The 21,851-nt window shown below is 41.9% G+C and overlaps 1 protein-coding gene across 2 annotated transcripts in view; it reads left to right on the top strand.

Annotated features, from left to right (window-relative positions):
* Positions 1 to 4,277: 4,277 nt before the first annotated feature.
* Positions 4,278 to 21,851, top strand: part of SCRN1 (secernin 1) — a 33,737-nt gene continuing 16,163 nt past the window's right edge. The window contains exons 1-2 of one of the 2 annotated variants that reach the window (XM_032182465.1): positions 4,278 to 4,440; positions 12,745 to 12,904. In XM_032182465.1, coding sequence (XP_032038356.1) covers positions 12,746 to 12,904 — 159 coding nt within the window. In that variant the 5' untranslated portion in view covers positions 4,278 to 4,440; position 12,745. The remainder of the gene's footprint in view (positions 4,441 to 12,744; positions 12,905 to 21,851) is intronic. The other variant, XM_032182466.1, reaches the window with a different exon arrangement.

Genomic DNA, 21,851 nt, shown 5'->3' with positions numbered 1-21,851 from the left:
TCAGTCTGAAGCATTTCTGTTGCCAGAGATCCCTTCCTACCTGCAGCTATTGACCAGTTGGTGCTGCAGAAACCCACCCCGAGCCTCCCAGACAGGACATGCCCTGTTTGCAGCCCCCAGTGTCCGAGGTGCACGCGATGGTGAATAGAAGCTGCTGCCACACGCTTCGCTCCTAAGTGTGCTCAGCAGACCTGTTGCTGTGGTAACTCCTGGAAGCCTGTAACCTCCTCTTTGCATTGCAGCAGATGGCTGACACATCACCGAGTGGCATTTTCTGTCCCTTTTATTACTGTCCAATCTTTCCTCTAAGTGCTGTGATTTAATTTGCAGCAATTTACGCACAGATCATTCGGACACGACACACTAATACACAATATAAAGCTCTTTCAGATAATACACAGTCACTTCAATAAATTCCTCCATCACCTGCGTGACACCAGAACTGTTTTTATCTTATGCCTCGCTGTTTAAGCTGTTGCAATTTTATGAATAATGCTAAACTTGGAAAAACCCTAAGCTTGAATTTTAATACAATTTTAACAGCAGTAACTATATAGCACATGGTTACTATAGCACGTTTCTTGCAGAGGGAAGTGAGAGCACTTTTCCAGTTCATTGCTCTGCTACAAGCATTTCTGCACAGGCAGCACAGTAACAGTGGAAGCATATATCAGGATTAAGCAGGAGCATTTAATAAAAATAGTCGTTGTATCTCTATTTGCTGTTTCTTTGTTTTTATAACTGGCTTCTTTTCTCAGGATGACAGATTTCCTTCCACCTACCTTGACTATTTACTTAGTCAAGAGTTCGTTGTTATAGGTGCTGTTGTAACACACTAAAAAAACCTACAGACCCACAGACTTTACAAGCCACTGACAATAAATATGTCCCGTGATACCTTTTAGAGTTATGAAAAGAAGTATGCAGCCACAGGTTACTATACATTAAAACAAGGAAGATTACAAAAATCAAGCAACAGACTGATGCTTTTTTTTTTTTTTTTTTTTTTTTTTTGTAAACCCAATCATCCAGAAAAGAAACAACCTTTTTGAATGGGTTCTAAGCTGTGTGGTTAAGTGCTAAGTCCGATAGGTTTCTGGACCCCAAGGGTTACTGCAACCTGGTGGCACGCTGGCTTCCTCTGTCCCCACGACACTGGCTAAGCAGTTGTGATCACTGATGTCACTTCTGCAATGGAAAAATGATGTACTTTCTGTGGTGCATGAGTAAGCTCAGCATCTAAGCCTGCCTTTGTGCCTACAATGACATGGTACGCACAGCTGCAGCCATTTACATAGATTTATCTTCCGTGGCATAACTGGATAAAGGAGCTTCACCCAGGGTTTCTCGTCTCTGTATCATTTGAACGTTTGCTGAGCCCAGCAGGTGGGATCTTTACTTCTTATCAGAATATTGCACTTGCCACCCTCTGTCTTTGTTACGGATGAAACTACCTTTAGTGTGGGAGAAGTATTCTCATCTCTCCACTCCAGTCCGCTGACCATATAAAAGGAAATCCCAGTATTGCTGATACTTTATGCTCCTTAGATCTGTGTAACATCGTTTGAATTTACTGGCCTATGGTGTAGGTATGATCCTTTGGGCTTGCAGGGTTTTCCAATGTTACACAGGGTTGGCTTTTCTCTATTTGAGGAGATTTTTGCCCTTACTAAATGAAAGTGGAATCCTTTAAGTTTAGTGGAACGCCTTTAACAGCTAGAGGTTTAGAATTCTGACTTAGCAGCAGGCAGGTCATTTTTTTCCTGTATAACCCAAATACATCTGATTTTTATGTGCTCTGAATCAGTGCTCCACCAGAGAGAACAAGACTAAGATGGTGGCTTGAAATGTCAGAAAGGAATACCAACAAAAGGGATTTCTTGGCTGTTAGTAGCCTTTCACAAAAATCTATCATGGTACATTTTCATATAGAACTGAAACACTTGGATGATCTTTTTTGTCGTCTGCATTAAGCCAACTTCTCTCCTTCCAAACTGCTGAGAGAACTAGTTCCACCAGTTGTACGTCTGTGTGTTCTGCTCCCTGACTTGCAGAGGAAAGTATTTTAGAAATCAGGAGTCAAATAGATTAGTGCTGAGGATTTGGGGTACTAGTTCTGCTGAATAGGCTTTGTTCTCCAACTGAGGAGGTGTTTAAAGAACAAAAATAAACTGTAACAAGCTATACATTGCTCTGTTTGGGTTTTGGTCTCTCTCTTTTCACAGATAAAACAGAACAAATGTTCTTTGAATTTCTCTTCTGTAAAGATGTGTTCTGCGCTCCTTCAATATTGTACCCCATTTAATCTTTTACAAGAGAATAAACATTTGTTTTGTATACCCACAAATTCTGCTGTCGTGTTATTAAAGATGATGAGCAAATAATCAATAAATAATCATTACGGCTTTGTCCAAATTATGATAATTTTGTATTTTCTGTTTGCGCAGCAGTTCCACTCAAAGGTTTCCAAGATGCAGCTGTAACTAAATGCTCTCTGCATTTCATTTATGAGGTAATTGAATTTCCATGAGGTTACAAGTTTTATCCAAAGCCGAGCCACAAGCTCATGGCAGAATGACACACATACACCACACACTCTCCTGCCTGCCCGGGCCATGCTCTAACCGCTCATCCTTGGTGCTTTACATAGTTCATGACAGCTTACACAGAAAGGAAGCATCAAGGACTTCTGCGTAGCCAGTATTTAATCATTCAGTAGACAGTCTAATAATTCCTAGGTAGATTATACTCAGCCATAATCATCTCTGGTGTAATTAGGAGAATAGACTTAGTCATCTAAGTGAGCATAATATGGGTAATGGAAGTGGTGTGTCGCAGGATATAATTTAAAACTCCTTTTAAACTGCACCTGTTCTTTTCATCAGCTATCTTTCTGATTCTGCAAAGCAAGCTATGACACAGTTCATCCTTCATGTAATTCCAGAGCAAGGAATTTGGGTCGTTATGTTTAACTGAAGTTGTTACAATTAAATTGGTATAAACTCCTCAGTTTTACAGTATTGATTAAAGTGATTCAAACCACCTCTCAGTCAGATATTTTAAGGAGGAGATATCCAGACTTTTTTCTATTGCACAACACATTGAACTGTAATTCTGATGGCAGAAAGCTGATAGCACAGGGAATCAAAGGTCTTGTCTAAAATACATAGTGGAGTACCAAGGGCTCCATGAGGCTACTGATCAGCCTTTTTTTTTTTTTTTTTTTTTTTTTTAATAAAAAGCATCGAGCCTAAGTAATTCTAAATTAGTGCCTATTCATGTTACTGATATAGCCCCAAAAGGTGTAGATGTCAGAATATTTTACGTTCACTGAGATTTAAACTAGGAAAGGCAAATTAATTTTTTTGATTACCTAATGAAGTTACTACTTCTCGTCTGCATGTTTGACAGCAACAGTGTCCAAAGATGATCCATCATTTCTGAGCCCATGCAGACCCATGGATCCTCCTGTTCCTGTAGGTGATGAGATGAAATTATTTTCTCTGTAGATGGTTCCAGGGTTTTTCCTTCTAAATTCTCTTTTAATGTAAGGTCCCGTATGTAGATTCTGCCTGCCCTTTTGTCTTTCCTTTGTTAGATTTTTAAACTGGATCTACTGATCTGCTAAGCAAAGTGATGATTCAAATGTCTTGATTCCTACCTGGTAGGAACAAGTGACTTGTGCTAACTGAAATTCAGAGTGACCATCATCATCACTCCTGTTTTTTGTGGTGACTGACTCTGCAGACATCTTAGCTTGGCTCGGACCATGTTAATGGATCAGGCTGCTGGAGAGAAATAGGAAGACAGCCAAATGCCCTGAGGAGCCCAACCTGACTACAGAGTTGTGCAGCAGGAGGGAGCCCCTGAGGACAGGGAGCTTACAGGTAATTAGTTCTGCCGGCCACAAGCACAAAAACCCATGACAGGAGGCAATAGCGTGGAGAACAAACACCTGAACATGGACATAAAGCTCTTATAGCTTAGCTGTGCCGAGTGGGGCTGGAGGCGACATCTGTGGAGCAAGCAGAGAGCTCCTTGAGGACAGGGACAAAAACCTGAGGGTGGTCCCTCACCCACTGGGGCCAGCAGAGCCCCCTCAGCTCCCCAAAACTCAGGGAGCGGGGCGCGGGGGCCGCTCCCTCTCCCCGGGCGCCATTTTCCGGAGCCCCCCTGCGCGGGGCCGGCTGTGAGGGGAGAGGCGGCGGCGCCGCGGCCGCTGCGGGACCGGGCGGAGCGGCTCGGGCGGCGGCTGCGCAAGACGGGGAGGGGGAGAAGGGAGCGGGGAGGGTCGAGCCTGCTCCCACCGACCGGCAGGGGCCGCCGCCGCCGCCTCCAGGCTGAGGGGAGCGGAGCGGAGCTCGAGGTGCGTAACGGGGCCGCTACCGCCGCGGGCAGGGCGGCGGCTTCCAGCTCCCCGCGCCGCTACCGCACCGCTCGGTGAGGCGATGGGGCGATGGGGGGTGCGGGAGGTGAAGGGAGGGATGGAGGGGAAGGTGTCCGCCGCCTCGCCTCTCCTCTCCTCTCCTCTCAGCCCGGCGGCCGCGGGTGGCGGAGGGGAGGAGGGCGGCGATGGCCCCCGGAGGCTCCGCGCACCTGCAGCGGGGCGGGGGCTGCGCAACATGGCGGGCAACGGCGGGGGGGGGGGGGGGGGAGCGGCATCTCCGGTGTCCCTCGGAGCCCCTCAGTGTCCCTCGCCCTCCCGTGCCCCTCTTCTGTCCGCTAACTGCTTTCCCTTCGGGTTTTTAGCACCCTGCCCGCCTCCCCTCCCCCTTTATTTTTGTTTTGAAGGTGCCTTTTGGTGTAGTCACCTTGAGATCTTGATGCCGTCGCGTGTGTGTGTGTGTGTCAGGTAGGTGCGTGGCGGGCTCCTTCGCCCGAGCAGCAAAACTCAGCTCTGTATTGACGCCGCCGTCATAATCCTAGAAGATATCGGTAGCCTGCCTTAAAAAAAAAAGATGTTTTCACCAGTACTGATAACTAGAGAGGGGGGAAAAAGATCTCGTTACCCCAGCATCTTGAGCAGAGAGCAGCGTTATTTGGGCCCTGAGCCGATGGGTGCGCATGTGTATAGATCTATCACTACGTACAAATTTCTTTAAACTGTGAGTGAAGCCATCTCTACCTGTAAAACGTGAAACTTTCAAGGTAACGGTCTTGGAGAAGAGGTTGTGTTGCAGTGGGTTTGGTAAATTCTGTGACGCAAGGGAGCTGGGTGTGTTAAATTTACTCAGTGGTTCAGAAAGCAAATGCATGAGCTCGTGGGAAGTGGGCTCAGTTGTAGACTGTTGGTCTAAAAGCTGGTTTGGATTTATGAATTTAAATCTAAGCATGCGACTTTGTTCATAACATGCACCCCAAACCCTCCCCCCAACCAAGCAGAAACCTCAAAACAAACCCTTAACCGTACATATTTATCTGATCTCTGTGAACACAGGACTTCTGATTCGGGATGAATCAAGGCTGAAGTTAAGCCATTCATAGCGCTATCAACTTTTGCAAGGAGTTTAGTTTCCAGAATTTATGTAGACAGTCAGAAAACACAGATGTAATATGGAGGCAAAGTGTGGTAGATGGAAATCCTTATTGTTATGAGTAGGTTTTGTGCTACCCAAAAGAGTATTTCCGATGCTTGGAATTTGAGATTTTTTATGGTGGCTTCCTTTTAATTTTTTTTTTTGGGGGGACGACATTTGTCACTTTTTTTCCCTGATAGAGTAGGACATGACTTGAGCTCCATTTGCTTACTCCTGCTGAGTTTGGTGTTTTTGCTAAAAGGTACTGACTTTGGCTATCTGCCCTCCCCTTCAGAAGTCATCAACTGTGTGTGCTCTACACAGCTTGCATGCAGGAAACTTGTGCTAGCTTATGCTAGGAGCTTCCAATAAGAATTTCTTTGTCCATTATGGACTTGAAGATTTGTGAAACAGGACATCGTCCCTGTAGTGCACTGGCCTTCTCTTTCTGTAAATTCGGTAGATAGGGAAATTGCATGGAATTGGCATCAGTAAGGTACCCAGGTAGCTGGTTTCTGCCACAATGTATCTTATTACATGGTACATTTACAAACTCTGTTGCTAGTCTTGCAACATTTGCTGTTGTTTTGGGTTATATTTCAAACAATGAGGAGACTTCCAGCCAGGTGCTTTGTATTTTACCCCTTGTTAATAGACCAGTGTTGCTAATTTCAAAGGACTGCCGGTCAGTGCTCATAGCCAGTTATGTGTGTAGGTGGACAGTCTTCCTGTGATGGGATCAGGACCTCACTGAACAGCAAAACTGGCTTGACCTGGCTCTTTACAAAAAGGGAAAACTACTTTGCTAATCACTGTGCAGCAGCAAAGGATGTCTCATTAAGAAGCTGTGTGCTGTACAAAGATACTGGGGATGCCAGCAGGTCCTGACCAGGGTCTCAGCCTTAGTACAGAAGCAAAGAGCTTCTGCAGGAAAACGGGTCCTTCTCCACAAAATTGAGGATGTTACAAATAAGACCTTAGACTGCAGGCTGAATAGCAGCTACAAAAGGGATATAGTTCTGATACTGCTTGAAGACTTAATTAATTGCATTGACATCCGCTCAGTGAAAAGTTTGTATAAATAATGAATTTTCCCTGTATGCACAGCCTATGGTGGAAATGGGGTTGAAATCTGTTGTCTTCTGGATGAATGACCCTCATTTGTTTTTAAATAGAATGAGTTTTCATCAACATAATTTGAATTACTAGAGGCAAAAACTAAGATCCTATCTTCTGAAAGATGCCTATGTTGAAAGGATGGGTGAAGGTATATTAGACAATGAAAGTAGAACCGGTTGGTCAGGGGACTTTAAACTTTCCTAACAGCTGAAATCTTATCGTTTGTGGAGAATCTAAATGCTGAAGAGTTTTGCCAGTATCTAATTTGCTAGGCAGATTTAAGAAATCTGACAGCTGTTGCCAGGACTATCTCAAATTTTCTCCACATACAGCAAGAGAAATATTTTCAATTCCTTCCAGGCCTGTTATGCATTTGTTCAGTAAAATGACTGAAGGGGGTGTACTGTTTGGGAAAGCTTTGAATTGCAGCTAGTCTTTATGCTTGCGTAGGGAATTGCTACTTCTTGTAAGTCAAAAATAAAAGTGAAGCTACTGGAGAAAATGGCCATCCCAAATCTCTGACTAGAAATTTGAGGTTTTCCTCATATTCTTCAAAATGCAGTAGTTCGTTTTGGCGTGGTTAATGAGGCATTTTCAGTGTGTAGTTAATGTGCAAGGGGAGCTAGTGACTTTAAAGAACAGTAGAGAAGTTGAGCTTGGCTTGCTCAGTTTCAGCTGCTGATAACTCCCCTTGGATATCTTCTGAGACAGACAGTCAAAGCTGAGCTGCATTTCTGTAGGATGTGGCACCTTTAAGTGGTAAGTTGGCATCACCAGTCTTGTGTGGTGAGGAAACAGTCAAACAGTTTGACTGATAATGAAACGTCCAAACCATAGGAACGCACAGATCTGGCACAGTTTTGTGCTTTATATTCAGGAACAATCTCTGCTTTTCTAATTTCTCAACAAATGCAACCATCCTCTCTCCTGGTAAGTCAGTCTTTAAAACTGTCCAATTTGTCAATTTAAAAAATAACCTTTCAGTGCCTCCCAAGATGGGAACAATATTATTATTGTGCCTTTCAGATTGTTGTCTTTGTTCTCTGCCTGCAGCTGAATGAATTTTGCTTTTCATTTCTGTTTCTGGAAACATTGCTTTTCTGCAGGATGCAGAGATCACATGTCGCTGCATAAGACACTAAGCTTGATTTGGAAATGGAAATACCAGCTTGTCTCCAGCACAGGAAGCATTTTGATTTGGAGGTTAAAGTACTGGTTTGAAACCAACAGCTGAACTGTCAACAGTTCTCACAACCGAGACTGACCTTTCTCCTGCCACCCCATTAAAAGCATGGAAGAGTTAAGAGGGTCTAATGTGGGGCCCATTTGATATATTCTTTCCTTCCTCATGAGAGAGTCGTAATCCAAATTTGAGGAACCTTGTGCAGGTGCTGCCTCCAAGTTTGACATTGTAAAAGTGTGCTGCGGATTAAGTGACTTGTCCTTCCTGGTAGCAATGAAAACAGATTTATTGGATTCTTTAAACATTACTGAAATAGTTCAGAAGTATTAGCACAGCTGGGCTTCTCTTCTATAAAAGCCCAAAATGCAGCGAGGAAAAGTCCTGCTTTTATACCACAGAAACAAATTGTATGCCTTTGTAAAAGGCTTAATATGCTCTCTGGAGTTTAGAAGCAGCTCAGGTCCCTTTTGCAATATATATTAAAAAAAAAAAAAAAAAAAAAAAGTTGTAATAACCAGAAAGCAGTCAGAGCTTATCAGCAAGAGTTTAGCAGCCCTATCAGGTAAGTAGAAGCTCTAGACATAGGACTGGCTACTTCAGAGGGTTTTCTTTTGGTGTTTCCATTGTTTAGGATGTTCTCATAACCAAAAAAATCCCAGCTAATGTGCTTTCCGTTTCAGAAAACCCAGCTAACCCAGCTTGTATTAAACCCAAGGGGTTTAATATGTGATTCTAGGGGTATCTTATTTTTTTTGTTGTTGGGATAAAGCTGTAGGGCATTGCTAGCAGCAATTAAAAAAGCATGAGGAGGAGGAAATACCTGTTTAGTTCAGTAAGCACAAATTAAGTTTCAAGACAGACCCTTTTTTTGACCCTGCTTTATCTCCCTGATCCTTTTCATTGCCCGCTGCTTCCCATTAAGTGCTGCACTTTCATTATCAGCTATTGTCTTGTTTTCCAATTGAAAGGAAAAGCAGAGAAAAGAACTTGCTGTTGGCAAAAGCAATTTTACTGTTTTAGAAATAAGCTCCAGAATTGCTTGAACAATAACTTATTAGAAGGGCTTCAAAAACTAATAGCTCATAATATTGAGTGTTTATTTTTGGTAATTCTTTTGTAAATAAATAAGATGTAGCATCTCAAACTGTTGGCAGGCCAGTTTTCACATAGTTTGTAACTGTGAAACCGGTAATTATTTTGTACTTAATGTCTTCAGGGGTTTTTGGCAGTAAAGGAAAGTTTGGCTTGAAAAGAGTTGATACCTACTCGATATAGGAGGAAGATATTTTTCTGAGAAGTAATTTTATTGTAGCAGTCAACTTCTTGAACTTTGTAAAGATGACTTCAGTCCCAAATTGCAGCTTTCAGAGCAGCAGTGCGAGGTATGGAAGCCTTCCTTCCTCCAGTTTGGACTCCAGTGGTGTGCAGGCTCATCTGAGGCATGCTGATGTGCAGCACAGGTTTACCTCTGTCTTTGTCAAAGCTTGTCTGAGGTACGTGCTGAGAACAGCAGGCCTGTGTGGTGAAGAATGCCACAGTGACTATGTCCCTGTGGCTGTGACAGTGTTCTTTGAGATTATTTGCAGTCATTCCTTGTGATTTCTGAGGTTTTCAGGATTGCCTTTCCTTGGAGGAGCAAATAATCTGTGGAAAAAGAGGAGCATTCATGGGATCAACAGTAGGTAGCTTTGTAAATGAACCTGATTTATGGTGGGTTCTGTGAAGGAGGAGTGTTCTGTTCCTCCTGTGTATGAAAGATGCTTGTGTGGTATTGAGAAGGTTTTGGTGAGGTGGCAAAAATGGCAGGAGATTGCCCAACAAAGGGCCACCAAGGTGATGGAGGGGCTGGAGCTCCTCTCCTACGAGGAAAGGCTGAGAGAGCTGGGATTGCTCAGCCTGGGGAAGAGGAGGCTCGGGGAAAATCTTGCCAATGTACATAAACACCTGCAGGGAGGGTGCAAGACTCTCAGGCTCTTCTCAGTGGTGCCCAGCACTGGGACAAGAGGCAATGGGCACAAACTGGAACACGGGAGGTTCCATCTAAACATCTCCTGTTCGGACAGGTAGCTGCTAACAAACTGCTTCAGGTACACAATCAAGGAAGATGAAGATCAGTGGTGTTCAGAACAAACTCAGGCTGTGGGTGTTTGAGAAACTGATGTCCTTGTCTGATTTAAAATTAACTAAATGAGGCTCTAGGAAACACTGCTACCCAATAAACTGAGTAGATTTACATTGTAGCAGACTGCTGGCTAGCTTCCCTGTTTGTAGATGCAATTTAAGATCCCAGTGCTAACTCTTATGATTGTTATGATCATGGTCTTTACTCTTACGATCAGGTTTTCAGGGTAGTGTTGTAACATTCAGCTTGAGGTGTTCAAATGTTATAATGCACCACCTCCCCTCTGCCCCAAGTATACTGTGTGGTATGGAGAGCTACAGAGGAGCTTACCAATACTTTTGTACCCAAAGTATTACCAAAATGGTATTTTATTTTTTCTGTAAGTGTTGGTATATTTAGAGGAACAACTGAAAAACAAAGATATAAAAATGACCCCATTTAATGCTAAGGAGGACACGAGGAATCTGTATGACATTATACACCTACATTTTTTTGCATTACCTACTCCATCTGGAGGTATGTAAAAGCCTGCCTTGCATACCTTCTGATTTATTCAGTATCATAGTGCTTAAACATTCCTTCCCTTCTTTTTAAGCCCACCTGGCAATAATTCGGTATATAAGTAGTACATTTGGTAAGCAAGCAGAAGAACTGAATCTAATAAAATTAGTGCTGTATATCGCTTCAGACATCCAATAGCCTAGAAAGAAAGGTCAGTGTCTTTCAGCTGCCTCATGTATTTCAAATAAATCCTCTTAGTTTGTGTTTAGAATAAAGAAAAATTATTTCGCTTTCTGGTATCTACAATAAGCCTGTGAGTTATTCGAGATTTTGGCTGGTCCGGCAAGACGACAGAAGATAAATTTAGAGCACTGAATGTTGCTGTACCTGAATGTAGATGTGAACTCTTAGGGGGTATTGGAAAGCAGTTTCGTTGATGTTGCCAACAAAGCAAAATAAACCTGCATACTCCTAATAATTCATGCTTTGCATACATTAAAATACTATACGGTTTCATTAGTGATGGAGTTTGGGTAAAGCTCTGTATCTGCAGTTCAGTCACGATGCTTTGAGTCATAAGTGGTGAGAATGGCAATTAAAGTGGGGCTTTGTCTTCATGTGTGTCCACAGGACACCCATCTACAACCAGTAGTATGCTGGACTTAGTGGCATAACGTATAAGCCTGTAGGTAGGTGTCCTCCCGCAGGTGTATTTTCATCAGCAGAAGTCATTACAATTTATTGCTGCTTGTTCCTCCTCACTGGTCAAAATTTTGCCTGCAAAAAGGGGTTTGTGAGTGTTACCTAAAGTATTTTCAACTCAGAGCTCTTCTGTAAAAATCTTGCCTAAATTAAAAGGTTGTGTGAATTCCCTACACAGTTCATCACCGCCCATTGGGTTGGCGGGGAACACCTTTAACACAATGACATCTCTTGGTGATTTTTTTTTTTTTTTTTCAATGCTGAGCATGTGTATAACCTGTTAGTAGTCAATAGGTGAACTCTTAAGTGTTTTCTTCACAAACAATTGCTGCTCTGTGTGTTATAGCCTTTATCCAAACTCATTCTTTCTTTGGTTTAACATTGGAAGCCCGCTGTTCTGTCTGAAAAACGTCTCAAATGGTACTTTTTTTTTTATACATAAAAAAAAAAAAAAAAACCAACAAACACTAAAATGCCAGGTTTGAATAGCATACAAGTTAATGATCAAAACCAGCTTTGTGCATCCCCTTCCCCCCCATGCATGTAACATTCTTTCAAACAAATTAGCAGCTGTTTGGGGGAAGTTTGATTGTGTAGGTTGTTTCTAAGGAGTCCAAATGTGTGGGTATGTTTTCACCTGTTCAGGATATCAGGGAGGGAGAGGAGGAACATATTTGTTCATTTTGAACAAGGTGTACTTCTGATGCAATGATAAGGTCTGAGACGTGTGTTGAGTGATATTTTAACAAGCACTAAACACCCCACCTTTTTCTTGTGTAGGCATGTGCCAGAAGGTTCCCTGAATGGAGAAAAAAGTCATATATAGCAATGTACACAAGACAAGCTACAGTAGTGTCATAGTCCTGAAACCATTTACATTTTTAATTAATATTTGTCATTATAAACACCTATAATGTGTGTGCTGCCATATGAGCATTTTAAAGAACATTCACATTAACCCGCATAAACAACTAAACTGCAATCAATTAACTTTAGGTAAAACAGCAATGCAGAGAAACCACAGAGGAAATAAAGTGCAGTTAGTGCTTCAGTCTCTCTGCGATGTGAGTAGATAAAATGACAGACAGGTTTCGCTATAATTGTGCTATGTCTTTGTTCTGTTTCCAGTTACATCATTGTTCTCCCTCAGGAATCCCTCAGACATGTTTTCTTTTTCCTTTTTAAAAATTTTAAACTGCATTGGAACAGTGAGAGTAATTTAAAATTCTTCTGTGTCTCTGCACTTGTCTGACTCAGCAGAATATATCTAGGTCATATGTTCCCAAACAGCTCTGGTGCAGAATATCTTCTTTCCTTCCATGGGGACTGGGTAGATTCATTAAGATACAGTCATCTTGTTTTTCTCTCTTCGTCTTTACAAGGCCTGAGTGAGAAATGTCTGCAAGTCACCACTATTGTTTTTATTAAACCTCCTCTGTGCTGGCATCTTCTTCCACTATCACTGAATGATCAACTGACAAATAAAAGGAATGTCTTGTCTCTTGGCTGCAACAAATCATGGAAGAATGAATAATTTTCTATTATATGAAATTATAAATTGGGCAAATGCTAATTTTTACTTCTCCTTTCCTTTTTTTTAGGATGGCTGCAGCTCCTCCAAGTTACTGTTTTGTCGCCTTTCCCCCGTGTTCTAAAGACGGGCTGGTGGTGTTTGGGAAGAACTCTGCACGGCCTAGGGATGAAGTACAGGAGGTGGTCTACTTTGCTGCTGCAACTCATGATCCAGGAAGTAAAGTTGAGGTAAGGGTGAACATTCACACAGTGTGAAATGACTGTTACCAGAAGAAATGACTGATGCTTTTTTCCTTGCCAGTTTGTTCAATCTTTTTTCCCTTCGCTAAGTAGGGAGGAGACAAGATTTTTGAAAGTCTTGGAAGTGAAACTTGGAATGTAACTTTTTAGTTTAATTGAGGAAAAGTACACAACCTGTACTTTCTGCAGCAGACAGGCGGAACTGATCTCAGAGAGCTGCACTGTGTAGCCTACATGACAGGAGAATTGTAAGGATAAGCAGATTTGGAAGGGTAAAGAAAGAGGACAAATCAAACAAGACGGGAAGAGGGGTAAGTGTTTGGTGCAGGTGCAATGAAGAGACTGAGGCAGCAGAAGGAAAGAGAAGGATTGGAGGGGGTAGCTGCTTGAGCACAGGACCTGCATTCAACCTCTTCTCATCCCTGTGGCTGTGCAGAAGGCTGAGGACACTAGGCAGTCTGCGCCAGGCTGGTGTCTCCCCTCCCTGCCAGTCCTTTATGGATATCAGAGTTGTAAATTCCCTGAAAGAGATCCCAAGGCTAGTGCCATTTTCATCCTGCCTTCGAAGTGGGGCCACTTCCAGATTTCAGAGGACCTGGTGCTGTTCTGTTCGTCTTTGGAACAGCTAATGTTCCCCGGATTTGTTCTGCTACTAACATGTACTGCAATTTGTGCATTATTAAATGGTTTAATCTCAGATACAAAGAAAACCACCCCCCTCTACAAAAGCACCAACTGCTGTTACTGCAGTGCCGTAGAGGTAGCACTGCAGTAGACCTGTGCTAGCATACAGAACATAAGCATGACGGTAAGACAAGAAAACTTTCAGAGTAGATTTTTGAAGTTTCTCTTCAGAGAACTGGAAATAGATTAAAAAAAAAAAAAAAGTTAATGTGGAGAAAGAACTTCTAAAAGCAGCTCCGGAGTCTTTGTCACCTCAAAGGAGAATAATTTTTAAGAGCTTAATGTTAGAGTACTGGATTATTTTGGACTCTGCCCTGTATCTCATTCTTTGATGAGATCGTCATAATTTCATGTAGGATGTAATTGAGCCACATAGAATGTATTGTGATTCCCATTAGCATCCCATGATTAACCAGTTTAATGCCTTTTGTAGTTGCCTTTTGGAAACAGGGAATACAATCGCTTTGCCTAGCACACCACATATTATAGTTATTCTGCTAAGCAGTGTCTGCAAGCCTCCTTAAATTACACAATCTTTATTTATAATGGAGTTAAAGTTTGTTGTGGAGTTAAAATGGAGTTATAATGGAGTTAAAGTTTGTTGAAGATACAATGTTAGACGGGGGACTTGAGTGGGCTAATGCCTTTTTTTTTTTTTTTTTTTTTTTTTAAAAAAAAAGTAGAGGCTTAAGTCCTAAATAGATGGTTACTTTGGCCTCTGCAAGTCTATGCTATTATATAATTCTACATTAGCTATCCTAAAGTTTTGCAAGTACACTGATTTCCAAAAACATACAAGCTCCAGTAGCTTTGCACAGTCCTTCAGCAGTTTTCCCTCAGACAGACCTATCCATGGACTTACTTGGTAGTTTTTCTTTAGAAGTCATGATTTTTTTTTTGCACACGTATATTAAGTTAAACAAGTCTAGCAACTATCAATATTGGTGAGTAATTATCTTTAGAAATTGCTCTTTGTATTTTTCTGTTTGCTTTTGAGGTAGTCACTTAAGGACTTTCAAAAAGTACAATAATCCTTTTGTAGAAATTTTGAATGATCAAGTTCATCATTAAAAGTTCTACAGTCTACATTTTGGGCTGCCAGATTTGATTCTAGGTTTTGCAGCCGTTTAAACTTACGGATGCTGATTAATGAGAAGATTGCAACTTCTAGTGTGGTAACTCTTCATGACAGCAGAACTGAAATAAGATCTTCAGTTTTTGCTAATTATCTAAAACGTGTATTTCTCCTGTTATGGGAACATGTCTAACACACTGCTCTTGTCTCATGATAAATGCATGCTTGACTGTCCGCAGAGCTTGGGCAAAAGCTGTTAATTTCCTGTGTGCTGTTAGCTGTGCCCCTAAAAGTTGAGAAGAGCTTCACAGGACTTCATCTGCTTCATGTTTTTTAAGTAGCAACCATGGATAGAGTCTATCCACCTTTCCAGCAAACTTACTGAGCTGTCAGACATAATTAGCTAATATAGAAGGTGAAGAGGAATATCAAAGCTTCTAGATGTAGCCTCTGACATGTGCAGAATTATTATTTTTTTCTTCAAAACCTTTGAAAACTGTGAACGATTCATCTACTGGTGTTTTGGTGGTGGTGTTTTTTGTTTTTTGTTTTTTTTTGCTACAGCTTTTCTTCTTTTATCAAATTAACTAGACAGGTTGAGGAAATTAAAGGTATGATATTTTACAAATAGAAAAATGTGATTGATCACTGCATGCTACTTTTTTTTTTTTTTTTTTTTTGACCAATAATCCTTTATGGTTCTGAATAAACTTTCCTTTTCCTCCTTTTTTTTTTTTTTTTTTTTTTTCCCTCCAAGTGAACAGATTTCTTTCCAGTTCATACTGTACTTCTTGTAGTGTTGTATTGGCTTCTTATGCTAGATATATATTCTTTAACTTCACTTGGTGATGATGGCCAACTTGCTTTACGTTATATTCTGTTCTTTGCAGGTAATGTCTATCCCTCTTTCAGTAGTCTTCCAAGACTGTCACTCATTCTGAGCTTCTTTAAAGAGCTGGTTTTGAACACACATAGAGCATCAGTAGTTTGTAAGGCTCTCTCAGGAAGTCTGCATCCCATTTGTCCCGTGCTGCTCATGTTTGCAGCCATGATAATGCACAGTGTATCCACACATGGCACAGTACTTCAGCTAGATTGTTGCTGTAAGGGAATGTAGCAGGCTCTGCTCTGTAGCTCTCACCCAGTGTGTGGCAGCGCCCTGAACAAGGAAAGATCAGTATTCAGTTAATACTGGGAGTTGTTTGAAATTTGGTCTTTGTGGCACAATCTACCAGACAGTAACCCGGCAGCTAACTCATCAGCATAATTCCTTTCCTGCGTGTCAGCAGGTTCCCAAGGCCCTGTACAATAGGGCTTTTCACTAAGGTCTGTTCTGTGTGTGTGTGTGTGACAACTTTCTCAAAACTTTGCTCTTGTTTTGCATTGTTACTTTGCAGTTGCAAATGCTGATCATCACTCTTGCTTGTTGTAGTGGTCAGCCTAGGAAATATGTGTGTGCAGGTGAAATGTTGCTCCCTTACACGTAAATAGGGACCTTTTTGGAATCTCTCTACTAAAAGTAAGTATTTTTTTTTTTTTCTCCAGTTGTGGATTTTCTCGTGTATTGGTTAGAATTTGTGTTGTGTCAGTGTTAAGATACAGGGCCCTCTGTCTTATTTTTATGGTAGATTTTTCCTGACTAGATTTCTCTCGTTCTCTGATAATCTGTTACTTGCTATGGTTTTCTTTCTCCTGAAGAACTCTTGGGCTTTTGGGGGAGCTTTTTTTCCTTTTAGATCAACCATCCTTCATTCTAACCTGGCCCTTTATCCACGATTTGGCAATTGTCATGGTTGCTTGCTAGAGCATAGAGCTGTAAAAACTTTTCTGCCTTGATAGTGTGCAGCTTTTTATGGAGGAATGGAGTGGGGAAAGGGAAAAGAACGGTCTACAGCCAAGTCTATCGCATTGTGGAAAATGCAGTTTTCTAATGGTATTGAGTATTGGTATTGAGCACTCTTCTGGGCTTAAAGCCAGCCCTCTGTGGGGTATGAGGAATTTTGTGTTCTCTAAAACTTCATGGCACAGTTATTCCTTAAAGGATTTTTTGTTTTCTTTTCTTTTTTTTTTTTTTTAGTAGTTTTTATTTACTTACTATTTTTAAGGATACAGTCCTTGTTCCCCTTTCTCTGAATTTTCAGAGGAGCAGTATGCTTTTGCTGTGCATTACGCTGAGTACTGCAGACATAAAAATTCACCTGAAGTTAACTGAGAGGTCTCCATTTGATGTTGCAAGATAGATACAAAACTTGGAAAGTAGATGCTGGCTGCATTAAAGTTGGCTTCGCATTACCTGGATGTATTTTACTCTGGTATTTGTAACATAATCACCAGGCATCATGCCAGTGCTGCAGTTTAGTTCTGCTATACTTTGATTCCCTCTTACGCTAGCTGTTTGGTTTATCTGCATTATACCTGGGAGTAAGGTGTTCAGAATCTGGCAATAGAAGCCAAGCAGCGGCTGAATCTGCTGCGAACTTGCTCTTTGGGAAGCCTCCAAACCAGAAGGACAGTGCAGCACTTAAGAATCATGTCACTGCAGCTGGGAACTTGAACCTGGGCATCCTGGCTCACACCTCCATGAGTAAGTGCTGGCCAGCTGGAAACCTTAAACAAACATGGCATTGTTTGTGATAAATGATAAAACTTTTCATTTACTCTATGTAGATGCAAAAAGTTGTAGTCTAAAGGCTTACAGTTTGGAGATGGTTCAGGAAGCTGCTTTTTCTTGTTTCTCAGCTGAGCCCCAGTGTCTGTCTGTGTAAGCAGCCCATCATGACAGGCAGACAGCTTAGCTCAGCCCACCTTGTTTAAGCTAACCTTTCCAGAGGGGAGGCACTGTGCAGGCAGACATCAACTAATAAAAGAGACAAAGTGGTTGCTGCCTTCTGCAGGGTCTGTTGCTTGGCTAATGTGAGCTTTTTCTCTGTTCTGCTTCATTGCATGCAGCTGGCCTTTAAACTAATGTGCTTGACTTTGCTTTGTAGCACGACGCACAAGCCGGCAGCAGTTCAGAGGTAGAAGCCATAATCTCTTGGATGCTTCTGCCTTCTCAAAGCCTCCTTTTATTTATTTATTTATTTATTTATTTATTTATTTATTTATTGTAGGAGTGCTGTTGCTTTGCTCCCTCTTGCTACCAAAGCAAAACTGGTTAGCTTGAGCTATGCTTTTTTTTTTTTTTTTTTTTTTAAATAACTGGAACAGAGAGGAAGAGAGGGGAGAGTGCTGGAACCATGTTTGAGAGGCAGTAAAAACCATCTGTCCTGTCTTGACTCAAAGCGTTTACAGGTGGCAAAAAAATGTACGATTTTCAAAGTGGTCAGCCAAAGGAATCAATAGTAGGATATCAGAGAATTCCTAGGATATCTCTGTGATGGGCTTTTTGTGGCTTCATTAAAATCTGTTTTTTACCAGTTTTAAAAAATAAAATTAATAATCTTTGTCCTGATTTCAGTTTTATTTTTACTCAGAACCCAGGAGACTGCTGGATTTGTAACTTACAAAAACAAGAGATGAATTCTTGACTGCCAAATCAGCTCTGACAGCTGATGTCTCCAGAGTGCTCTGAGCCTTGGGTGCCTTGCTGCACTCAGTGGTATTTTGTATGTTTAACAACTTTTATATTTCTTTTTGTTGTGCTCATTTCCATAGTGTGGCTCGATGCCTGAGGCTCCTCGATGGGCTCTGCAGAGTAGGTCAGAGTGTGCGTACTTCTACTCTTTGGAAGGAGAACAGTTCAACTTGTTCTAGCTTCCCTAAATCTTTTCTAGGATAAAATCTCACATCCATAGTCTTCAAGTTTTAGTGTTTTATTTTTATTTTTTTAAGACACTGCTAGAGGTGAGAGGCATGCAGATGATGCAACTTTTACAGTTATTGGTTGTAATGAATAGAAAAAGCAAGGAACAGTGTGCAAATACTGAAGTCTATGTCAAGCTTACTAGTATCTTAAGAACAGTTTTTCCCTTTTATTAGTGGGAGGTAAGAGGTACTCTTCCGTGGCAGAAATTTTTGTTCTGTATGTGTACATCTAGCAAATGCTGCTGCTTTTTTTTTTTTTTTTTTCTTTTTTTTTACCTGGCTATAACACAAGGTTGCAACTACTAGCAGAGAGTGTGTTTCTGAGGATGGATAGCTGAGGATTCATCGTGCCACCTGAGAGACTTATGGTCACAGTTCTGTTCTGACAGTGCAGCTGCTAGAGCTGACTACATCAGTTGTGCCCACGCTAGATTTATCCCAGTGTATGCTGTCCCCTCCTCTCTGTGTGGGTGGGAAGGGACAGAGTATGGCAGCAAACTATGGGGGTGTCTAAGGGGTGGTGTAAAGTTCTCCACGTGTCTTCCCTTATATGCTTACGGTGCTGCTCAGTGTGCAAGTGCAGGTGGTGGTAACAGTGTCAGCTAGCCACGTTTGTTGTCTTTTGTGCTATTCCTTGCATACTTCTTTTCAGAGGGTTGTTATTGCCACCCCTTTAGCTCTATTGAGTTTGTTCTTGTAAATAAGCAGCAAAAGAATTACCTGTAAAACACACTGCCAGGTACATCCACAGGAGCTGCTCTGAGGGGCTTTCTGGACCAACCATGTTCTAGCTTTCCAGTCCTCCTCTTTTGCTGTTTTTGCTATACCCCTCTAGGAGAGGTTGAAAAGCAGGAGAGGTGTAACTGCAACTTCTCTAGTTTCTGCAACAGCACAGAGATCGTGCTTCCTTTCAAATATGTGCCATGGTACAGCAGTGCTTGAAGCAGTTAAGCAAAGAGTTAACTCCAAGTTAGAGCCTGGATCTGATGCGGGGGTGGTGTGGGGGAGCCTTTCTGTAATTCTTAACCTAGAATCTTAGGGCCTTTCTTCAAAGATCAATCTTCTAAAGCGTTCACTCACTATTGCCTTTGTTACCCAGGGCTGAAACCTATGTGATTTCCCTGATGCTTTGTAATGACCTGGCTGACAGGGCTAGGAATCAGGCTCCTGCAGCCCGAGTGCAGTAAAAGCTGCACAATAGTTTCTTTTCATTAATGAAAGGAGAAATCTCTTGTGCCTACGACTGTCATGTTTGCGTTTGGAATACCTCCAACATCTCTGGATGCCCTAGCTAGGGTGGGAGGCACATTTGTGCCTTGTGCTATGTTTAGAACTGCCTTGATACGATTCTTCTCCTGATACTGTGAAATAAAGGAAATGTCATTAGTATCCAGCCTGCTCAGCTCTTCTTAAAGGCGTTGGCTGCATCTCTTGCACACGAAGCCTGTTCCTTACTTCCTTATTTCCCAGTGGGAATCTCCTGTCACAGAGCACAGTGGCAGTTCTGCTGCTTTCAAGGCTGGAGCTCAAGCAGATCAGTGGAGCCTGACACCACTAACCAGCAGCCGTGGCCACCAAAAGTAGCAGTGGTACTCCCCCAATTTTTAGCATGCTCTAAGAAAATTGTTAGCATCAGGAAATCCTGAGGTTGGTTGCTTCGGGAATTTTAAAGAGCGGATTGGCAGCAGGCAGAATCACAGCAGTGCCTTATGTCTGTTTGATTTGTCATTGCCTAGTTTGGCACAGCTCGTGTTTTAACAGGCTGCTACACCACTGTGCGGAGAGATGTGCCAGATCGGTGGGGTGCAGGAGAGAGGCTAGGGAGGCTATGGTTTGGGCTTGTTTTTTGAAATCTCTTCACCTAAGCTCCCAGTTCTGAAGATTTAGTGGCCACTGTTTTGTTTTGTTTTGTGAATAATGTTCTTTTCCCTGCTATTTTTTTTCCATGTCTGAGCTGTTAAAAGCAAACACTCTGATTTCTGTGAAACCGAATGGTTGTCGCACTGCAAATCCAGCAGTTTCAGTTGACCTACCTTTGTGATTGATGTGTCTCGGATCCAGGTGGATAGCCTGGCTCCTCTGTTTCCTGCACCTTATTTCTAGTGTGAAGGTATTCCTTCATCCAGAAAATAGTTTTCTGATATTACTTTAGGAGGGAAATGGAGTTATGATGGGTGAGTTTTTAAGTGTAAAATTCTATTGTTGTATTTGGACCCTATATATTTTTAAAAAATCCATAAAATTCATACTGGTATTAACAAATATGAACCAAGCTCCTGCATTTATACATCTGTCCTATTGACTGCCTACTTCTCTGCTTACTGGAATAAATAACTCTAAATGGAAGGTAAAATATCATCAGGGACGTTTCATTCCTGTCCATAGCTATGGCAAAGGACAGTTGAACACGTGTCACATGAATGTTAGGTTTACAAGGCTGTGTCATCTACTGTCAGATTGGCATAGCTGTATGACTTTTAGGTCTTCTAAGACAATTTATATAAGGCGTAAACATTTGTATGTGTGTTGTTGTACAGAAGCTGAAAATAACATGGCCTGTGTTTGTTGGCTGTGGGGCGGGGGATGTGAAGAGTCAACATAGGAGGTGACAGCAGCATCCTGTTGGTTTGCTGTTGCATTCGCACTCAGCTGCACTCAGCCAGTTGCCTTCATTACAGACTGAGATGTTTCTAAATGGAAGAGGCGCCTGGAGAGGCCTCTGGATATTTTCTGTCCTGATTACATAGTTGCAAAGCAAAAGCACTTTTTTCTTCTTTCTTCCAGCAGGAGCAAAGAACCTCCTCTTTCCTGTTCATTGACTGCTGCTGTTGATAATAAAATCTTTATGACAAATAGCTTCTTTGGAAATGCTTGGCTTCGGGATGAAGCCCCAAGTAATAAGCGTTTGATGAGCAGGTATAGCTGGAATAGGATGATTTGCAAAGAAAATCTTTCATCGTTTGTTTTCATCATTTTTCCTTCTAGAAAAATCAAAGCCACAGTATGCGAAGTTGTATAATAGGACTGTTCAGCCAGAGAATGCTACGCAAGGGTGGTTTATGGAGTATTGAAGTCTCCTTCACATCGCCTCCAGGTTTTTTCTTTCTTCTCTAGAGCTAAGGTTCATGTCCTGTATGGCTCTGCAGGATGGCTCCAACGTGCTGCCCACATATGAGATGCAGGAATCCAGAACTTGAGCTGTGTGGGGGTGGAGGTCTCCCTGCCTGCAGACCTGTCTCCTGATATCTGGTCCTGTCATGTCTTCGTGTGTAATCTGGAAAGGTGTTTGGCTCAGCCCCTTTTCCTGCTGCTGCAGCTCTGTGTCTTCCTTTGCACATCCAAAAACTACTGTTGTTCTCTGCCCACTTGTGC

Source organism: Aythya fuligula, chromosome 2, assembly GCF_009819795.1.
Source record: "Aythya fuligula isolate bAytFul2 chromosome 2, bAytFul2.pri, whole genome shotgun sequence".
Taxonomy (NCBI): Eukaryota; Metazoa; Chordata; class Aves; order Anseriformes; family Anatidae; genus Aythya; species Aythya fuligula.
Note: the sequence above shows the minus strand (reverse complement) of the source record. Positions and strands in the feature narration are given on the sequence as shown.